Consider the following 16,337-nt stretch of genomic DNA (forward strand, 5'->3'; position numbering starts at 1 on the left):
AATAAAACCTCATTTGTACTTCACCATATCCAGCCATCCTTTTGAATTACTGGAGTTATGAGTTATTTTTTGTAAAGTCATCTTTACAAATTATATTCATGAAATAACTGTTTAAAATAAAAGATATCCAGAAATAAATATATGTCTGGTACATGTAATGTGAGGGCTAATTATAATGCTAGCACAATGATGTAAATACACTATGTTCACCACAAAGCGCTGTTCACATCTTATCTGGAGCCTGTTTATGTGGAGTTTAACACACATAAATCCCAGTGTGGGCTGCACAGTGGCGCAGTTGGTAGAGCTGTTGCCTTGCAGCAAGAAGGTTTGATTCCCAGCCCGGGTCTTTCTGCATGGAGTTTGCATGTTCTCCCTGTGCATGCGTGGGTTTTGTCTGTGTACTCCGGTTTCCTCCCACAGTCCAAAAACATTACTGTCAGGTTAATTGGCCTCTCCAAATTGCCCTTAGGTGTGAGTGTGTGTGCATGGTTGTTTGTCCTGTCTGTCTCTGTGTTGCCCTGCAACAGACTGGTGACCTGTCCAGGGTGTACCCTGCCTCTCGCCTGGAACGTTAGCTGGAGATGGGCACCAGCAACCCTCCCGACCCCAATAAGGGACAAGGGTGTAAAGAAAATGGATGGATGGAAATCCCAGTGTGATTTAATCTACTTTTTAAGGTCTCACTTTATATTTCCAGCACTTTTAGCACTAGAGTCACACAAAAACGTTTTGAATATATTTCCTCTCAGTGTTTGTGATCTAATGATCATTTAACTGTGTGTTCTTATGCTTTTCTGTTTTTAAAGTCCTGAATAACTGCTTATTTGTATGTTAAACTGCCAAACAATACAGTAAAACAGGGTTACTTTGTTCTTATGAAGGATTATTTTGCAACAGTGTATTCAGTCTTTGTAACATTCCAGAAAAGTAATTTTTCTCGAATATATTACAGTAGCTCAGTTGGTGCACTGACAGGAGGCGGCGCTGTGGCATTTGACCAAAGACCGCGAGGAAGAAACCGTCTCGCTAATCTAGAGGTAAAATGGCGTCGGGTGCCATTTCAACGGATTCAAAGAAAATATCCGAATTAAGGGTTGTCGATCTTAAATCCGAGCTCAAAAGAAGGGGCTTGGACACGTTTGGGGTAAAAAGTGTTTTGCTTTCAAGGCTTAAGCAAGTAAGTGAACGAATCCGTTGTTGTAGCAGGACGATTGATTTGAGTTATGTGTGCGATGTAGAGAGGCTAATGCTAATCCTAGCTAATGTTGTGACGGTCTTTCCAGCCGCTCTATTTTTCTCCAGATCAATAAAAGGCCACTCATACGGTTTAACCTTTAGGTTTCGGTTCTTGTATTTCCCATATGTGAACGTATACGCGGTCTTGTTTGGTAAATTAATAGGTAAATAGTACATATGTTCGGTTCAATCTTCAACGGCTATCGCATTGAATTGATGTAACCCTAAAAATGGAAATTGAAAACTCGCCATAAATTGGTGCCAAACGGAAAACCAACGTTTGCGGAAAAATACTAATCGTACTTAAAAAAAAATAATAATCTGCATTTTTTTTTATTTGAAATAAAAGGGGAATGAACGGTTGTGTTGCAAATTACACGTGATTAGCCTCAGCTGCTGAAATACAGCCTCGCATGTCCTGGATCCAAATCCCGGCCTGAATCTTTCGGGATGGAGTTTGCATCCTCTCTCCCTGCATTTGTGGAGTCACTCCGACTTTCTCCTAGAGTCAAAAATAAATATACGGGTTCTTAATAGTTTAACTGGTTTCTCTAAATCGCCATCCAGTATCTTTTTTGTCCAGTTCGTCTTTGTTGCCCTGTGAAGGACTAGTAACACATCCAGTGTTTACTCTGCCTTTTGCACAAACAATGGTATGGATGAGGGGTGGATGGATTTGTGGTTAATTTGTCACATTTGTGCTCTCCCCCTTGGGTGTAATATATTTGAAATATACCAAGATTTTTGGGTTGTATTTTTAATAATCTCGCATGTGTATGTAGTTAGTTGATGGCTGGATTTTTTTTTAAATGTATAAAAACATCTTTTTAAGGCTATTGAAGATGAAGGCGGTGACCCAGAGTACATTCCAACTCCTCAGTCGACTGATTCATCCACGAGGTTAAGTGGGAAATCCAGAGGTAAAGCTGGTCAGCTCATTATTTTAGCGTTTCCAGTGAACGTGAATGGTGCTTATTAAGTTTCATATACTGACTCCGTAGTACGTGTATGTACTTAATCTTTCAGGGAAGAAATCGGATTCTGATTTGGAAAATACCGTGGAAGAAGACGTGTCTTCCAAGGTGAGTGTAGCATGCATTAATCATAATGATATCACTGTTGTAAAAGGCAATGGTGCTGTTTTCAAACAAAATATAAAGGTTGGGAAATATATAAATATTTTTAAAAACTGTTATGCAGCTTTGTGGAAACAACAATAGACTGCAGAGAAAAACAAAATTTTCTCCACAACTGGAATATTTTTTAAGTACGGTTTAAAAGTATTCAGGGATATAAATTAAGTTTTCTTAAGGCTACCTCTCAGTATCTAAAGTACTTAAAAAATATTCTTCAAAAAGCTAAAGAAGCATTAAGTTCATACGTGGGAGAAACCCTAACGTCAAAAAACGTGAATATGAAAGAGTGAATATGAACAGGAGTTGGAGCAGACAGACACTCTGGTTCTTAACCTTTTTTGAGGTACCGTACCCACCAGTTTCATATGCGCATTCACCGAACCCTTCTGTAGTGATAAATAAAATATTCCTTCCTCCCCGATACACAAAGTACTTAGCGGTATTCTGATTTAGTGATGTGATTATATTAGTTGTGTTACCACCCCCACGCCACTAGAGGCAGTAGCAACCCCGAAAAGATGCGACTAAGGAGCCGATTTAGAAGTACACCGAAAGCTGCAGAATTTGGTAAAAAACTGTGAGCTTTGCTGAAGTAATTAAAGACACAAGTTCAAATCCATGCTGAGATTGGAGCTCCTTCAATCAGTGCTCCTCCGCAGCTCTGATTGGCTAAGCAATGTAACGWGATCCTCTGCARCAAGTGATGGCAAAGCGGGGCGTCATCACGACTTTACACAAGTATGTCTTTACCTCCGCGGCAGAGGCTCCGCCGAACCCCTGAGACCGACTCATCGAACTCCTGAGGTTCGATCAAACCCAGGTTAAGAACCACTGCTCTGGAGTAATGCCAAATGTCCAATCTGTCTCTGTTTTCATTAGACAAACTAGAGCAGAGAAGACGAATTCAGAAACGATGTTGCACTTTAGTAGGGAAAGGATTCCCGCTCGGCCCAGTGCAGCACCAGAACTGAGAGAGACTTTCATCCTCAATTTCAGCTTGTGGTCACATAATGGTGCCACCAGCTGACTCTCTGTTGCTTGGCAACGTAACTTGGGCTCCCCTTTGTTTAAAAAGGGAAGTGATATCCGATACAGCCTGTGTGGTACCTGCGTTTCACCACTCCTAATTAACACATGTAAAACGACGAGTTGAAGTTGGATTACAGGACATTATCGGCTCCATATATTTATATGTTTTTGGTTGTTGGGTTGTTTTTTTGGGGGGGTTTTTGTTCCCTTGACATTTTTTTAGACCTGGACAAGAACACCGTGATCCACCAGCTGAGAAAGATTAGAATAGATTAGAGATGATTGCAATTTAATCATCAGCTTTTAAAGTTCATACAAAATATCCCCGAGGCGGACAGGAAAGGATGCATCGGTGGCACTAAACACTTTGTAGCAGTGTTTAGTACCTTTAGACCAGAACTGCTAAATTATGAAATGAAAGGTCAAAATGAACAGCACCCATACTTTGCACAAACATTTTGATTGACGTGGCTGTGGCATACTGTGCTGTATTTCTGCCTCTGTGTAGGCAGCAGAGAAAACTCCGACTCCCCAAATTTAGCTTGATTAGCTCCCCTTCATTCCTGCAATCACTCCCCTGGCTGAGAGAGAAAAAATGCAGCGTGTAAATACAGCAGCCCATTTGTAATCTAGACTGTCCCCTCTGACATGATGCCAAATAAACTGTGCTGAAAATTAATGGTATTTCTTCAGAACCTTTTTTTTTCTTCAGATGACTATAACAAATAGCAAGCTTTTTTTTTCCAGATTTTTTTCTTAATGCTGATGTAAAAGAAATACCACAATAGAATAGCGATGACTCTTACCATTCTTTTTTTTTTTTCTAGGATGTTGAAGAGTATGAATCAGAAAAGGGTATGTATGCTGCCAATTAACGTTTCATGTTAATTTCTTTTCTTTCTTTTTTTTTTTTTTAAACTGCAAACTCCGGTGATGATAAAGCCTCTTACTAAGTTTCATCAGATGGTGTTAAATGCGTTTGCCAGTGCTGCGCTATCTACAGTAATCATGGACTACTTTAGATACCGTATTTTCCACACTATAAGGTGCACCTAAAAACCTTCAATTTCCTCAAAAGCTGACAGTGCGCCTTATGATCGGGTGCGCCTTATATATGGACCAATACTGAGCCACAAAAGGTCTAGCATCTACGGTAAGCAGCCGCCAACTTCATTTTCGCCTGTAGAAGAAGAAGCGCGCGGTGAATGTTGGGATAGTTGTCAGAACGCTAGTTTAATAAAGTTTGACTGACCTATCTACCTACCGACCTGATAACCAGGTCGTCTGCAGGTCACTTAGCACGATGTTCTCCACCAACATGCTGTGCGCAAACGGAGAAGGGTGACCATCGTCCGGCCATGCCCCGGCCCAGTCGCGGAAGGCTCTCCTCGCCGACCCGAGTTGGACTGTTTTGTTGACATTCTTTATGTCAACAAAGTGGCTATAGATATTCATCCGGGGTGCTTTGGCTAGGGTTACCAAGGGACCTGCCCTTATACATTTAAAGCCGGGGGGCGGGGGAAGAGAGACAGAGACTGCGGTGGCAGCCAACACCGTGAGTGAAACAATGACTGGGGCAGCCTACTATATAAAGTACTCGGGGACCACTTCTTTATTATTACACATCCACATTTGTAGAGTACGGAACAAATCATGTATTACGGAACAGGTGGAAACCGTAACTGAGGCGTCTATTCTATGCACCTTATAATGCGGTGCAACTTATATGTGACATAAGTTTTAAAATAGGCCATTCATTGAAAGTGCGCCTTATTATCCGGTGCGCTTTATTGTGCGGAAAATACGGTAACTTTGAAGAACCAGTTGTCTGGTTTTCTTACCTTTTTGGAGATGCAGTGTATCCTCAGGTTTGGGTCGCTTTGATCTTTATGCATCCAGTTGATTATTTGCTGCTGCGATAAGAAGCTCAGTTGTCTCTGGAGTCCAACTTTTTATGAAGATCGACGTTTCGTAAGCAAGCCATTTCAAGATCACAACGCTCCCAGCAGTGACTGACATGATTGGATAGACCTGTGATAAATGTACTGGTAAAACATGTGAATGAATCTGCGTTTTGTCCACTGGAGTCAGGCACCATTTTACAGGTTTGATCAAGGGGAAACTGGAATTGAATGAATGAGCTCGGATCAGCTAAAGTCAAGGACTGCTGCATTCATTGAAACCCCTTATAATGATGCCATGGCCTTGTGTCTAAAGGCAGCACTGCATCGAGGACGTTTTCTATCAGCGGACGAACGTCGCACTTTGCTGCATACAGGAAGAGACCCTGGACCACATTCATTTTTAACTGAGACTGGAAGGGATGGACTGCTCCACTCAAAGGACACGCCTTTTTCTGGACTGGTGACTGGACACCTTTGCTGCAAGCTTTGCTTGATGATAAAGCATTTCTGTTGATGGGACACTTTCCTTCACAACTGAAGAAATATTGGAAGAGCACTTAAACCCTCCATGAGCTTTTACAGACTGAACACTGATGCATATTGGAGGGGAAAAAAAAAAAGAGCTGTCCTAACTCCATATATAGACTTGGTATAATTGTTTTCACCTGGCGAACAGCTACACCTCCACTGCGAAAGATGACTGCAGTCGAAGTTGTGCCAAGAAACGAGCCTCAACTCATCCCATGTTTTCAGTGAAGATTGTGTGTGTTGTCTTCCTGTGGTATCTGCGCCCTCGATGACCATTAACACTGAATGTGCTTTATATTCTACTTTTGTAGGTCAAGTAACATGCGACATGTCAATGTTAAGATGTCTGTTTGCCATGTTTATCCTTGTTAAATCCCTCAGATGTAACTGATACCGATGATGGTAGTCGCGAAAATTCAAAGCCTCCACCGTGTGAGGACAGCCTCGCTCACTCTGAGCCTGAGCCAGAGTTTGAAGCCATGGCGGCTGACGCTGACTCAGAGCCCGACCCAGAGGTAGATGCAGATGCAGAGGTGGACGAGGATGCAGACGCAGACCCAGAACCGGAAGCTGAGGCCGAGACAGAAGAGGCTGAGAGGGACGCTGAAACCTTGAGCTCCTCTAGAGAAGCGGAGGACGATCACCTGTCCGTCTCAATCCAAAACGAAGACGCCATCACCCTGGATGTTGATGGCGACGACCTCCTGGAAACAGGTAAACATGTGAAACTTCCAGATCCAGAGGCAGAGAAGGGCACTGAGACTTGTGCCGAGACGGGCCAAGATGATGACATGAAGGATGAAGACATGGAGGAAGATGGTACGAAAGACGATGGCGAGCCCACGAATAAAGACGCCGTGATGAAGGCTGAAACCGAAGACAAAGAAAAGGATTCTGGGAAGAAAGGCCCGTCTGCCACTGGGGCCTCAGGTCAAGCAAAGAGGTTTGTCTTTCTATGTCAGTTCTTTGATTCTACTACCAAGTCCACCTCACTAAGAGCGCAGCATTGTGGGTAGCCTCAAGATGATTTTCATTCTTTGCCATAAGGGAAGTATTCACTGATGTACCTTACCCTGCAGTTTGCTGCTTTGCTTTATTTCTCTGAAGTTGGTTAACGTATGTCAAATTAACCCGGAGACAAGAAAACAACTCTTACTTTGTTACTTTGACCTTTCGAGAAGTTTTTAAAACCTTTGGCAGTTTTTACACAAGGCCGTGTAAAAACGGCATTAGCCTCCATGATGATTTAAAAAACTTTTTTAATTTTTTATTTTTGGTCCAATGATTCGCTGACGTTGACCAGACCTCTGAAGATTTCATTGACCCAGGGATTAAAAATTGGCTAACCACATGACCCATCACGCCACTGGACAAACCATGAAGCTTTTCAGACAATGGCTCAGATCCACGTCTTGCCTAAAGGATATAATTTTTTTTGTTTTTTCTTTTTCCTTCCTCAACCGTTGAAAAGATGCTGTTTAATCCACTAGATGGATATTTTTTTCCCCCCTTGTCATAACTTTATTTGCCTCCACTCATTTTCTGTTTGGTTTTGTAACATTCGTTTTTCTAGCTCCTCAAGAGACAGAGATGGAAAAGCAGCAAAGGATGAAAAGGGTACGGCGCTTAAATATTCAAAATCCAACTTTTTGGCATTAGTCTTGCAATTAATACTAAAAATGTGTTTTAAAAATCTCTACAGGTGTCGGCAGCTCGTCTCGTAACGTGTGGGTGAGCGGCCTTTCTTCAAACACCAAAGCAGCTGATTTAAAGAACCTGTTTGGCAAATATGGGAAGGTAAGATGAGGCTGCAACTAACAATTATCTTAGTCATCGATTATTTGATTTATTCTGATGATTTAAAAAATGAGCACATTCTACAGATTTTACATTTAACCACTTAAACCTTTTTATACAATGTTAGAAAAATATTAAAAGATGCAAATAAATGAATATTTTTGTTACTTTTTTAAATAAGAAACATTTTATTGCCTCAAATGCAATACCACAGCCTTCTTTTAGTGAATTTGAACCAGGTGAAGCTAAAACTTTAAACTTAAGGAGTTTTAACTAAAACTTATTTAAAGACAAAGGTTTCTTTATCTTAAATGCAAAACGTGCATTTACTCTGTACAGTTTTTGCTTAATTACTGACCTGGATGGTCCCACCCCCCCCTAACAAATGGCCTTTTTTGAGCAGTCATACTCCAGTTAGCTATTAATCGATTACCAAATTAGACAATTATTTCAATAACCGATTAATCACTTCAGTCCTAGATGTTGGTATTCTGCAACTGTTTGAGATGCCAGGAGATTTTAAGCAACCTGCTTTAAGAAAGAGATGTCTTAAGAAAGAAATGCAGACATGTTCTCTAAAGGCTCCTAAAAATGTTCTCAACAGGTTCTGAGTGCCAAGGTGGTTACAAACGCCCGCAGTCCTGGTTCAAAATGTTACGGCTTGGTGACGATGTCGTCCGGTACCGAAGTGACGCGCTGCATCTCCCACCTCGACTGCACAGAGCTCCACGGACAGCAGATTTATGTGGAAAGGGTGGGCGAGGCAGGAAACATTAAAGTTCCTCAAATGCTTCTTTGTTAAATCTTATCCATACTTTCAACTTTTTTCTTTTATCTTGAAAAGGCTAAAAATGATCCGTTCAAAAAGGATCCCTTGAAGAAAGAGGTGGAGGACAAAGCAGGATCCAGCAAATCCAACAAGATCATTTTCACTGGAGCGAAACTGGCAAACAAGTGAGCGATCAGTTTGAGTTGATCTTTTTAAAAGATTTTTACTGCTACTTTAACGTTTAGTTGATTCTATTTTCAATTTTTACGACCATTTAGAGCACAGCTAACTAACAAAAAAGAAGAAAAGAAATCCGATAAGCTGTCAGACAAGGATGCATCCAAGAAACAGGATTCAAAAAGTGGCTCATCGAGCTCCGATCAAGAGTCTTCAAAGAGAGACGACAGAAAGCGTGGCGGTGAGTTTTCAGCAGAGAGAATTTTAGTTTATCAGCAATTCTCTGCTTTGGCTAATTGCTCGTTTTCTTTCAGAAACCAAAAGCCCTGGGAAGTCGACAGATGAAGATGATCCTAAAGGAGACGGGGGTTTTGAAAAAAGACCTTTTAGAACTACTGGAAGATATTTTAACAAAGTAAGGTTTGATTTGGGTTTTTAAGGTGATGTATTATCTTTATAAAGAGGACATTAAGTGAAACTTTTTTTTGCTGTTTTTTCCAGCCATTTATGAACCCGAACTTTGACAGGCGTCCCAAGTGGCTGATCCCTCCTGAAGAGGTTAAACCTGACTCTTCATAAACACTAAAAATGACATTTAACGAGCTTTTTTCTTTACATTTAAATCATTCTCTCCTCAGGTACAATTGCTGAGGGAGAAGCGTCAATCCTTTCACAACAAAGGGGGAGAAATGGTCATTCTGCCTTTTGACAAGTTCAAGGAGCAGAAAGAGCAGCGGATGCGTGAGCAAATGGAGCGCTTCCACAGGGCCACAGAGCTGCGCAGGTATCTTCAAGCATCGAACGACTCGCATTTATAACGAATGGCTTTAATTTAAAAATAAAAAGCCGAACACTGAGATTAAAGCGTACTTTTCCTACTGCGCAGGCGGCGTGAAATTGCAGAGCAAGAACGGCGGGAACGTGAGCGAGTCCGTCTGATGCGCGAGCGAGAAGAACGGGAGATTCTGCTCCGGGAGCGCCAGAGACTGGAAATGGAGAGACAGAAACTGGAACGGGAGCGACTGGAGAGAGAGAGGCTCGAGAGGGAGAGGATTCGCATCGAGCAGGTAAAAGGAGCGTGAACCAACTCGCCCAGTTTGAGCTTCAGGGCTCAAGCTGGGTACAGGAAAACACTGTTTAACAATAGATTGAAGGAACAACAGGGTTTCACACTCTGAGTGGTTGAGATTTGGACACACCATTTCACTTTGGCTCTTGTTCTTTTCAACATATTTGCTGCTGTTGAACTGCATGCAGTGCTCCATATCTTCCTCTGTAGTTCACTCAAAAACCTCAAACACCGGACACATTAGAAATGAGCAGATATTCATACAGGGGATTCAACATTTTAAAACTTTAGGTCCAGTAACTTTCATGCTTCCTCTTAAAGAAAAACGTTTCTAAACACTGAGAAACTTTTGAACAAACCATAAAAATCATCCTTTCCTTCCTAGATGGAAGAACCTGCACAGTTTTAAGCACAACAGATACAAATGTAGAGGAAGCTCACTTTGCTAAATACACAACTAACAAAAGAGGATGAACGTAAATAATGCTTTAATAAATTTTTTCCTGGACACAGCCGAATGCTCATCTTCCTGTCGGTGCCATCATGGCAAAGAACAAACTATCAGGATCAGGAAGTGGCATTTCTGAACTTGCATTAGTTTGCTACAGAAGACGGTGTTCATGTTTGAGTCGAATCCAAATGAATTATTTTTTTATTTTAAAGGAGCGGCGCAAAGAAGCCGAGCGCATGGCGCGTGAACGAGAGGAGCTTCGGCGGCAGCAGGAGCAGCTCCGCTTTGAGCAAGAGAAGAGAAACAATCTGAAGAGAGGGCGTGAGGTGGAACACGGGTACTTATTATGTTCACCCTCGATTTTAATTTGTTTGGAGTTTTGAACTGAGTTTTATGCATGAGATTAGAAAAAAAATCCAATTTAGATCTGATGGTATGAAAGGCGAGATGTTGCAAATCAAAGTTGGATCCGAGTAGAATTATCAAAATTGCCATTCATGACATTTTATTTAATATTTTGTAATCCTGTAAGTAGCTACCAACCCCTTTCCAGATCATTCATAATTTCTTCATGGATTTAACTGTTATCATTCCTTGGGTTAACATACCTGATCTGTGCTTCCTGTTTCAGCCGGCGGGAAGATCCCTACTGGAATGGCAACAAAAAACTGCATCCCGAGTCGGAGGTCCGTCTGAACCAGGGCTCCAATTACAACCGGCAGCAGAACCGCTTCCCCAACACAAATCCTCGGGAGAGGGGCCGTTTTCCAGACGCTGGCCAGCAGCCCAACACGTTTGACAGGTATGTGTCAAACGTGTTGTATATGTACTCCAGCGGTTTTTGGAGTGAAACCGTGACTTTGTTCTCAGGCCCATATGTTTATGAGTCTGAGGAATTGTTTTCATAATGAGCAAATCTGTGCATGGGCTGCTGGAAGTTCATATTCCTTCAAACAAAATCTCCAGTCAACACGCGAAAGTAACTGTACGTGGACTAAATGACCTGAAACACTAAATTTTCTATTTTCGAATGGTTAAATTAAAGGCTTTTCTGGATAAGAAGTGTATATCAAACTGATCATGTTCTTGTATCTGTTCCTGATGATCATTCCTCATCAGCTCTCTAAGAAGATGCCAGTAAAAGTTTCTGCAAAGTGTAATGCTTAAAGCTCAATAGAAGCACTCAGTTATTTGTCTTATTACAGTTGATAGAATTAGTTTGGACCCTAAAAAACATTCCTGATAAGTTACATTTGACGGCTCTGCACCGTTACCCAACAACCCCAGGAGCTCCAGCAGGTTTGGTCTCACTGCTGGTTTTACTGCAGTACAATGGCTGCTGGAAAAAGCAAGTGTTTTCTTGTTGACATGACATTCAGAAACCACTTGCTTTATTATTGTTGCTTGTGCAGGAGACTCCACTTCTGCTTTTCAAAGATTTGTTTGCAGCCATTTTCATATCTGAGTTCAAATGCTGAGATGGGGGCGTGGCCAGCAGAAGCTTATTTGGATTTAAAGTGACAAGAGGCCCCAAATTGGCAAATTGAGCAAAATAGAATCTCATTATTCAAGAATTATTCTGTGCAAAAGATACAACAAACATGTTTTGTGAAGCCCATTGCCGTATTTTAACCAATTCAAGGAAGCACATTACATCATTTTTAGTGTTGCTCTCCAGCCAAAGTGTAAATTGGCGCCTCTCGCTGCTTCGTCTTTTGCTTGTTGGTTTCTGATGAATCCAATATTGCCGTTTCTTTTCCAAGACGTAACAGATTCGAGGGCGAACCAGAGGCAAAAAAGAGTCGGCCGGCTCCTCACAGAGAGGGCTCCGGCTTCGATAGATACCCCAAGAACTACGACGCCGTCCACAGACCCGAGCCGCCTCCACGCGGGGACACGGACCGGAGGGACAGGGACGAGCGGCGCCCGCCGCCCATGGGAGCGCGACCTCCGATCCCTGCCATGTCGCACAACCGCCCGCCGAGGGACGGCGGCGCAGGATGGAAGAATGATGGAGGAATGAATTCTGGCAAAGGGGATATGAGGTAAGAAGCTGTTAATGAAGCTACAGTTCATTCAGCAGCTTTTGGAAGCTGCGCTTCATAAAACCTGTGCTTCGTGCAGAGGGCCGATGCGCATGCGTGACGATCGTCCTGGCAGAGACGCTGGGAGAAGCGGCTTTAATAACAGAGGTCAGCCCATGGGGATGAATGAGCAGGTGAGTTTCTAAAGACAGTTCAGTTCTTTTTGTAATCATTAAAACACTAAGTGGTTAATGTACTGAGCCTGCATCTGTATAAACTGTATAATAAAACCTAAAAAATAGAAATAATTCATGCTGATGCAGATTGAAAATCGGAAAGCTGTGAATTTAATTTAAAGCTAGTTGGACTAAATATGAGCTTATCCTGTTAATAATTTACAGGATAAGCTCATATTTACACATAATTTAAAATTTGTACATTTGTGGAAGTGGCAGCAAACAGTTACAGATTTTGAATCTTTAAATTTTCATTCAGCCAAAATGTCTGGGAAAGATTAATCGCTTCTTAGATTCCTCTTTGTAATTGCTTAGCAGCTCTGTCATATTTCCACTGGTATTTTTATGAGCTGGAGGTTGGAGGAGCTGCTTGCCATCACCCTAATCTTTAGCTCCTTCATCTGATTCGCTATCTGATTAAAGCCAGGACTTTGGCTAGGCCGCTCAAATACTTTTTCAAAACAAACACTGTAAAAGAAAGAAAAAGTACTTCCAACCCAAATCTGCAAAAGGTTTAAACAATAAAGAAAATTAAACACATTTCTTAGACTTTCATTTAAGTAATTGAACTGAAATCTAGTCTAGATAGGCCTCTCGCAATCAATTAATCACATGATAAATTAAAACGAGCTCAATTTTGTTTTGCATGATCTATCAATTTTTCTCAGTTTCTACCAAAAACTGTATGATAAAAAGTCTTCAGTCTGGTGCTTTGGTCTCAACGAGCCCCAGTTTGTTTAGAGACTTCATAATTATTTTTTATTTATTTCTGTTTTATTTATTTTCTAAATGTAACATGTCTTCCAGTTCTAGTGTTAAATGTTCATTAGAAATCAAAATGCATTGTTTTTTAAGAGGGTGAACCTGCATTATGCTATTACCATTATATTTCTTGAAAATGGCCTCAAAACATTATCATCATCCCAATAATCTTTGGGACAATTTATCATCCAGCAAAATGAGTTAATGTGACAGATCTTAAGCCCACTCTTGTTGTGAGGCTAATAAATGCTTTCTGATTGTGGTAAAAATCACGACGTACCAAATGTGCATTTTTTATTACATCCTTTTACTTGACAAAATTCTCTCGTGATTAATTCGGCTGATTTAAAATGAAAAGATTGAACCTGAATTGTGACAAATCTTTGGACTTTGCTCCTGCTTTCGCACGCTGAGTGACTCCTGACTCGTCTGTGGTTGCAGCCGTTCAGCTCGGGGCGCCAGGTTGTGGTGGAGCGTCACAGCCGGGATCAGGGCCTGAGGAAGGAGTGGCACGGCGGCTCAGGCTCTCAGGTGTTTTCTGACAACCGCAGGATGGGAGACGGCCGCGGCGGCATGATGGCTACCTCCAGGTACACAGATTAGACGCAGCGCTGATGATCGAAGTCCTAGAGAGGCGTCTTAGTCACAGTCTTGACTGATACGTTGTCTGTTTTGCAGCCACTCTTCGTCAGGACTGGGCCGGATCGTACAGATCACCAACAACTCCATTTCCAGCAGCACCGTGGGCGGATTCAAGGCTTTCAAAGGAGCGTCGCGGCCATTCTAACACCGAGTTCAGACACTTTAAAGCGTTGGATATTTGAAGATTTTCCTGAACACTTTATTTTTAAAGTAACTGTTTTGGGTGGAACATTAGCAGCCTCGAGGTTTATTCCCTTGTTTTAATCTGTACGGACGGCATTGACCTCAGTTCTGCTGTTGCCACAAAACAATCCTGTGCACATGTTTTAATATTTCTGAAGTTGCTGCACAGCCCCAGCGTCTTTGTAACAAGTTTTCCAGTTACGACATAGAACTTCTCTCAAGTGTTTGTATATTTTCATTAGCGTAGCGTTACTCCGTTTCCTATGTAATGTTTCACTTCAGTGTATTATAGAACCCAAAATAACCGATGGATCTTGATGTTTCATTGAAATGGATGACAGTCCTCTTTTTTTAATTTTTCTTTTTTTTTATTTATATTTTTTTATTTTGTTTGGAAGTTGTACTTTAATGAAGGTGTCAAATTTTGTAAAGATGAACTAATCTGCCTGAACAGGATAAAGCTGTGTAAATCTGAGGACTGAATCGTGTTCAGGTCTTGCTAAGAAGAAACATCGAGAGGAAATCTGTTTCCGATCGTAATTCAACTGTGGACATTTTACAAATATACAAATATAATTTGAGTATCAGTTTTCATCTCGGTGGAGTTTTTTTTTTTTACGTTGTCTGTAAACAGATCAGTTCCTCTATTGAAGGTTTGAATCTGGAAAGTTTGGTACAATATAAAATCAGTCTGAAGCTTGAAAAAGCTGTAGGCTGCTCACTAATGTGCAGAGGGCACTGCTTTGACTAGGCCACCATGTGGAGGGATTCCTGCTATTTCACTGCTTTTGTCATTTCAAAGCTTTATCCTTTCAGTTGCACCAGTCGCCACCTTGGATGTCATGCTTGTAACCTTGTCCACACACCGGATGTTATTGGTTATTAAACCTTGATTAGAAAACAAAACTAATAAGTGAAGTGGCTTTTTACCTGTTAATGTGCTGTGTAGGTGATCAGGGTTTTAAAAAGAGTAAATGCATCTTTTAGTTCCTGAACTTTACATAATGACATGAAAATAATCTGGTTTTGAAATTTACACAAAATAAATTGCACAGTTAATAAAATACCAATTATTCAGTTGTCTTTAGATCTTCATGATCCTTTTACTTTAGGTTGAATCTGCTCAGATGGAAACTGCAACTGTCTGGTTTTCTGCCACTTAGTGAGGAGAAACTGCACAAAACTAAATGAGAAAGTTGTAAATTAATTAGCAGCACCAATGTTTTCTATCTTATTAAAGCAGCAAGGGTGTCCTTAATTTTGCACAGAAAGCTGTAAGATTTAAACTTTGTAATTACAGTTGTTGTACTCTTGAGGTTGGATATTAATCATCTTGGTTTGGTTGAAACCATAATATATTTGCCATCACTGAATCCTGTTTTTTAATATGTAGACAAAACCAGCACTAAACCTAATTATAGTGGGAACGCTTTTCTAAACATCTGGTAAATGTAGGTGCATCTCTGTAAATCAGTTCAGAATATAAAACTCAGTGAAATATTTGTAGATTTAGATTGAGATGATTGTGGCTCCGTAAATGGAAAAACTTAAATTCACTTTTCAAATTACATTTTACTCGAGAAAATAAGATTTTTTAAAATCCAGCAGTCATTGTGACTCTCCACCAAAAAAATCGTGATCAGAGTGTTTAATCCAAGCATGTTAATGGGAAGTTTAGTGGAAGGAAAAGGTGTGATAGAAAAACATACTCAAGTAGCAAAGATAAAAACAACCTAAAGAGGATCATAAACCAAAGTCTATTTATTGGACAGCAGCATCATCACTTTTCCCTTTAGCCAGGAACAAAGCCTATGATGTAATTTGCTTCTAGTCACAATCCACATCTTGTAAATCTGCCCCAAACCATTGAATAATCTTTCACAATTCTCTCAAGGTTCCTTCCACACCTTGTTTTTCTACCATACATTATTCTTTCACTAAATCCTCCATTAAAATGACTGGACTCTAAATTTCTGGCTCATTTAGCGTATGTGGATTTTAACAAAACTCAATTCTTTGTAGATTATTTGATTTCACTTTGAGATCAAAAAAGTATTTTTGAATTGAATTTGAAGTGAATTAAAATTTTTAGAAAATTAATTTTGGCGTTTTATCAAAAGAAATAAGCTCTTGAAATTTGTCAATGTGCATTATTATTATTTTGAGTTTCTTGTTTTGTAACTAACATTTAATCTAATTTCCTAAGGTAAAGGTATAGTAAATTTACAGCATCTTATGTTCTCCCAGGGTTTCATGATATATAAACCTGTCCAGGTTTCAAGGGAACTCTGAGGTTGACGTATCTGTGATAACATACATCAGAGCCCGCAGTGCCTCATGTAAATTCTTCTGACATTTGCAGTCATCTGAGCAGCCTGACATTTACACCGT

At 40.7% G+C, this 16,337-nt stretch overlaps 1 protein-coding gene across 1 annotated transcript; it reads left to right on the forward strand.

The window, feature by feature from the left end:
• The first annotated feature begins 1,015 nt into the window (after positions 1-1,015).
• sltm (SAFB-like, transcription modulator) lies at positions 1,016-14,852 on the forward strand. The gene is made up of 20 exons (XM_008405366.2): positions 1,016-1,180; positions 2,072-2,159; positions 2,266-2,321; positions 4,232-4,259; positions 6,218-6,779; positions 7,410-7,453; positions 7,539-7,633; positions 8,238-8,387; positions 8,478-8,587; positions 8,681-8,820; positions 8,894-8,994; positions 9,081-9,137; positions 9,218-9,363; positions 9,466-9,646; positions 10,312-10,436; positions 10,731-10,901; positions 11,863-12,144; positions 12,224-12,317; positions 13,563-13,711; positions 13,800-14,852. Exons 1-20 carry the CDS (start codon positions 1,046-1,048, stop codon positions 13,906-13,908), a joined length of 2,823 nt encoding a protein of 940 aa, XP_008403588.1. The 5' UTR covers positions 1,016-1,045; the 3' UTR covers positions 13,909-14,852.
• The last annotated feature ends 1,485 nt before the right edge of the window (positions 14,853-16,337 follow it).

The sequence above is a fragment of the Poecilia reticulata genome, linkage group LG3 (genome assembly GCF_000633615.1).
Source record: "Poecilia reticulata strain Guanapo linkage group LG3, Guppy_female_1.0+MT, whole genome shotgun sequence".
NCBI classification, from domain to species: Eukaryota; Metazoa; Chordata; class Actinopteri; order Cyprinodontiformes; family Poeciliidae; genus Poecilia; species Poecilia reticulata.

Excerpts from the sequence above, each read along its gene's own strand:
- sltm (XM_008405366.2), top strand. The coding sequence starts at position 1,046 with ATGGCGTCGGGTGCCATTTCAACGGATTCAAAGAAAATATCCGAATTA. Across the intron at positions 9,647-10,311 it reads AGAGGATTCGCATCGAGCAG|GAGCGGCGCAAAGAAGCCGA; the intron begins GTAAAAGGAGCG and ends TTTATTTTAAAG. Across the intron at positions 12,145-12,223 it reads TCTGGCAAAGGGGATATGAG|AGGGCCGATGCGCATGCGTG; the intron begins GTAAGAAGCTGT and ends TGCTTCGTGCAG.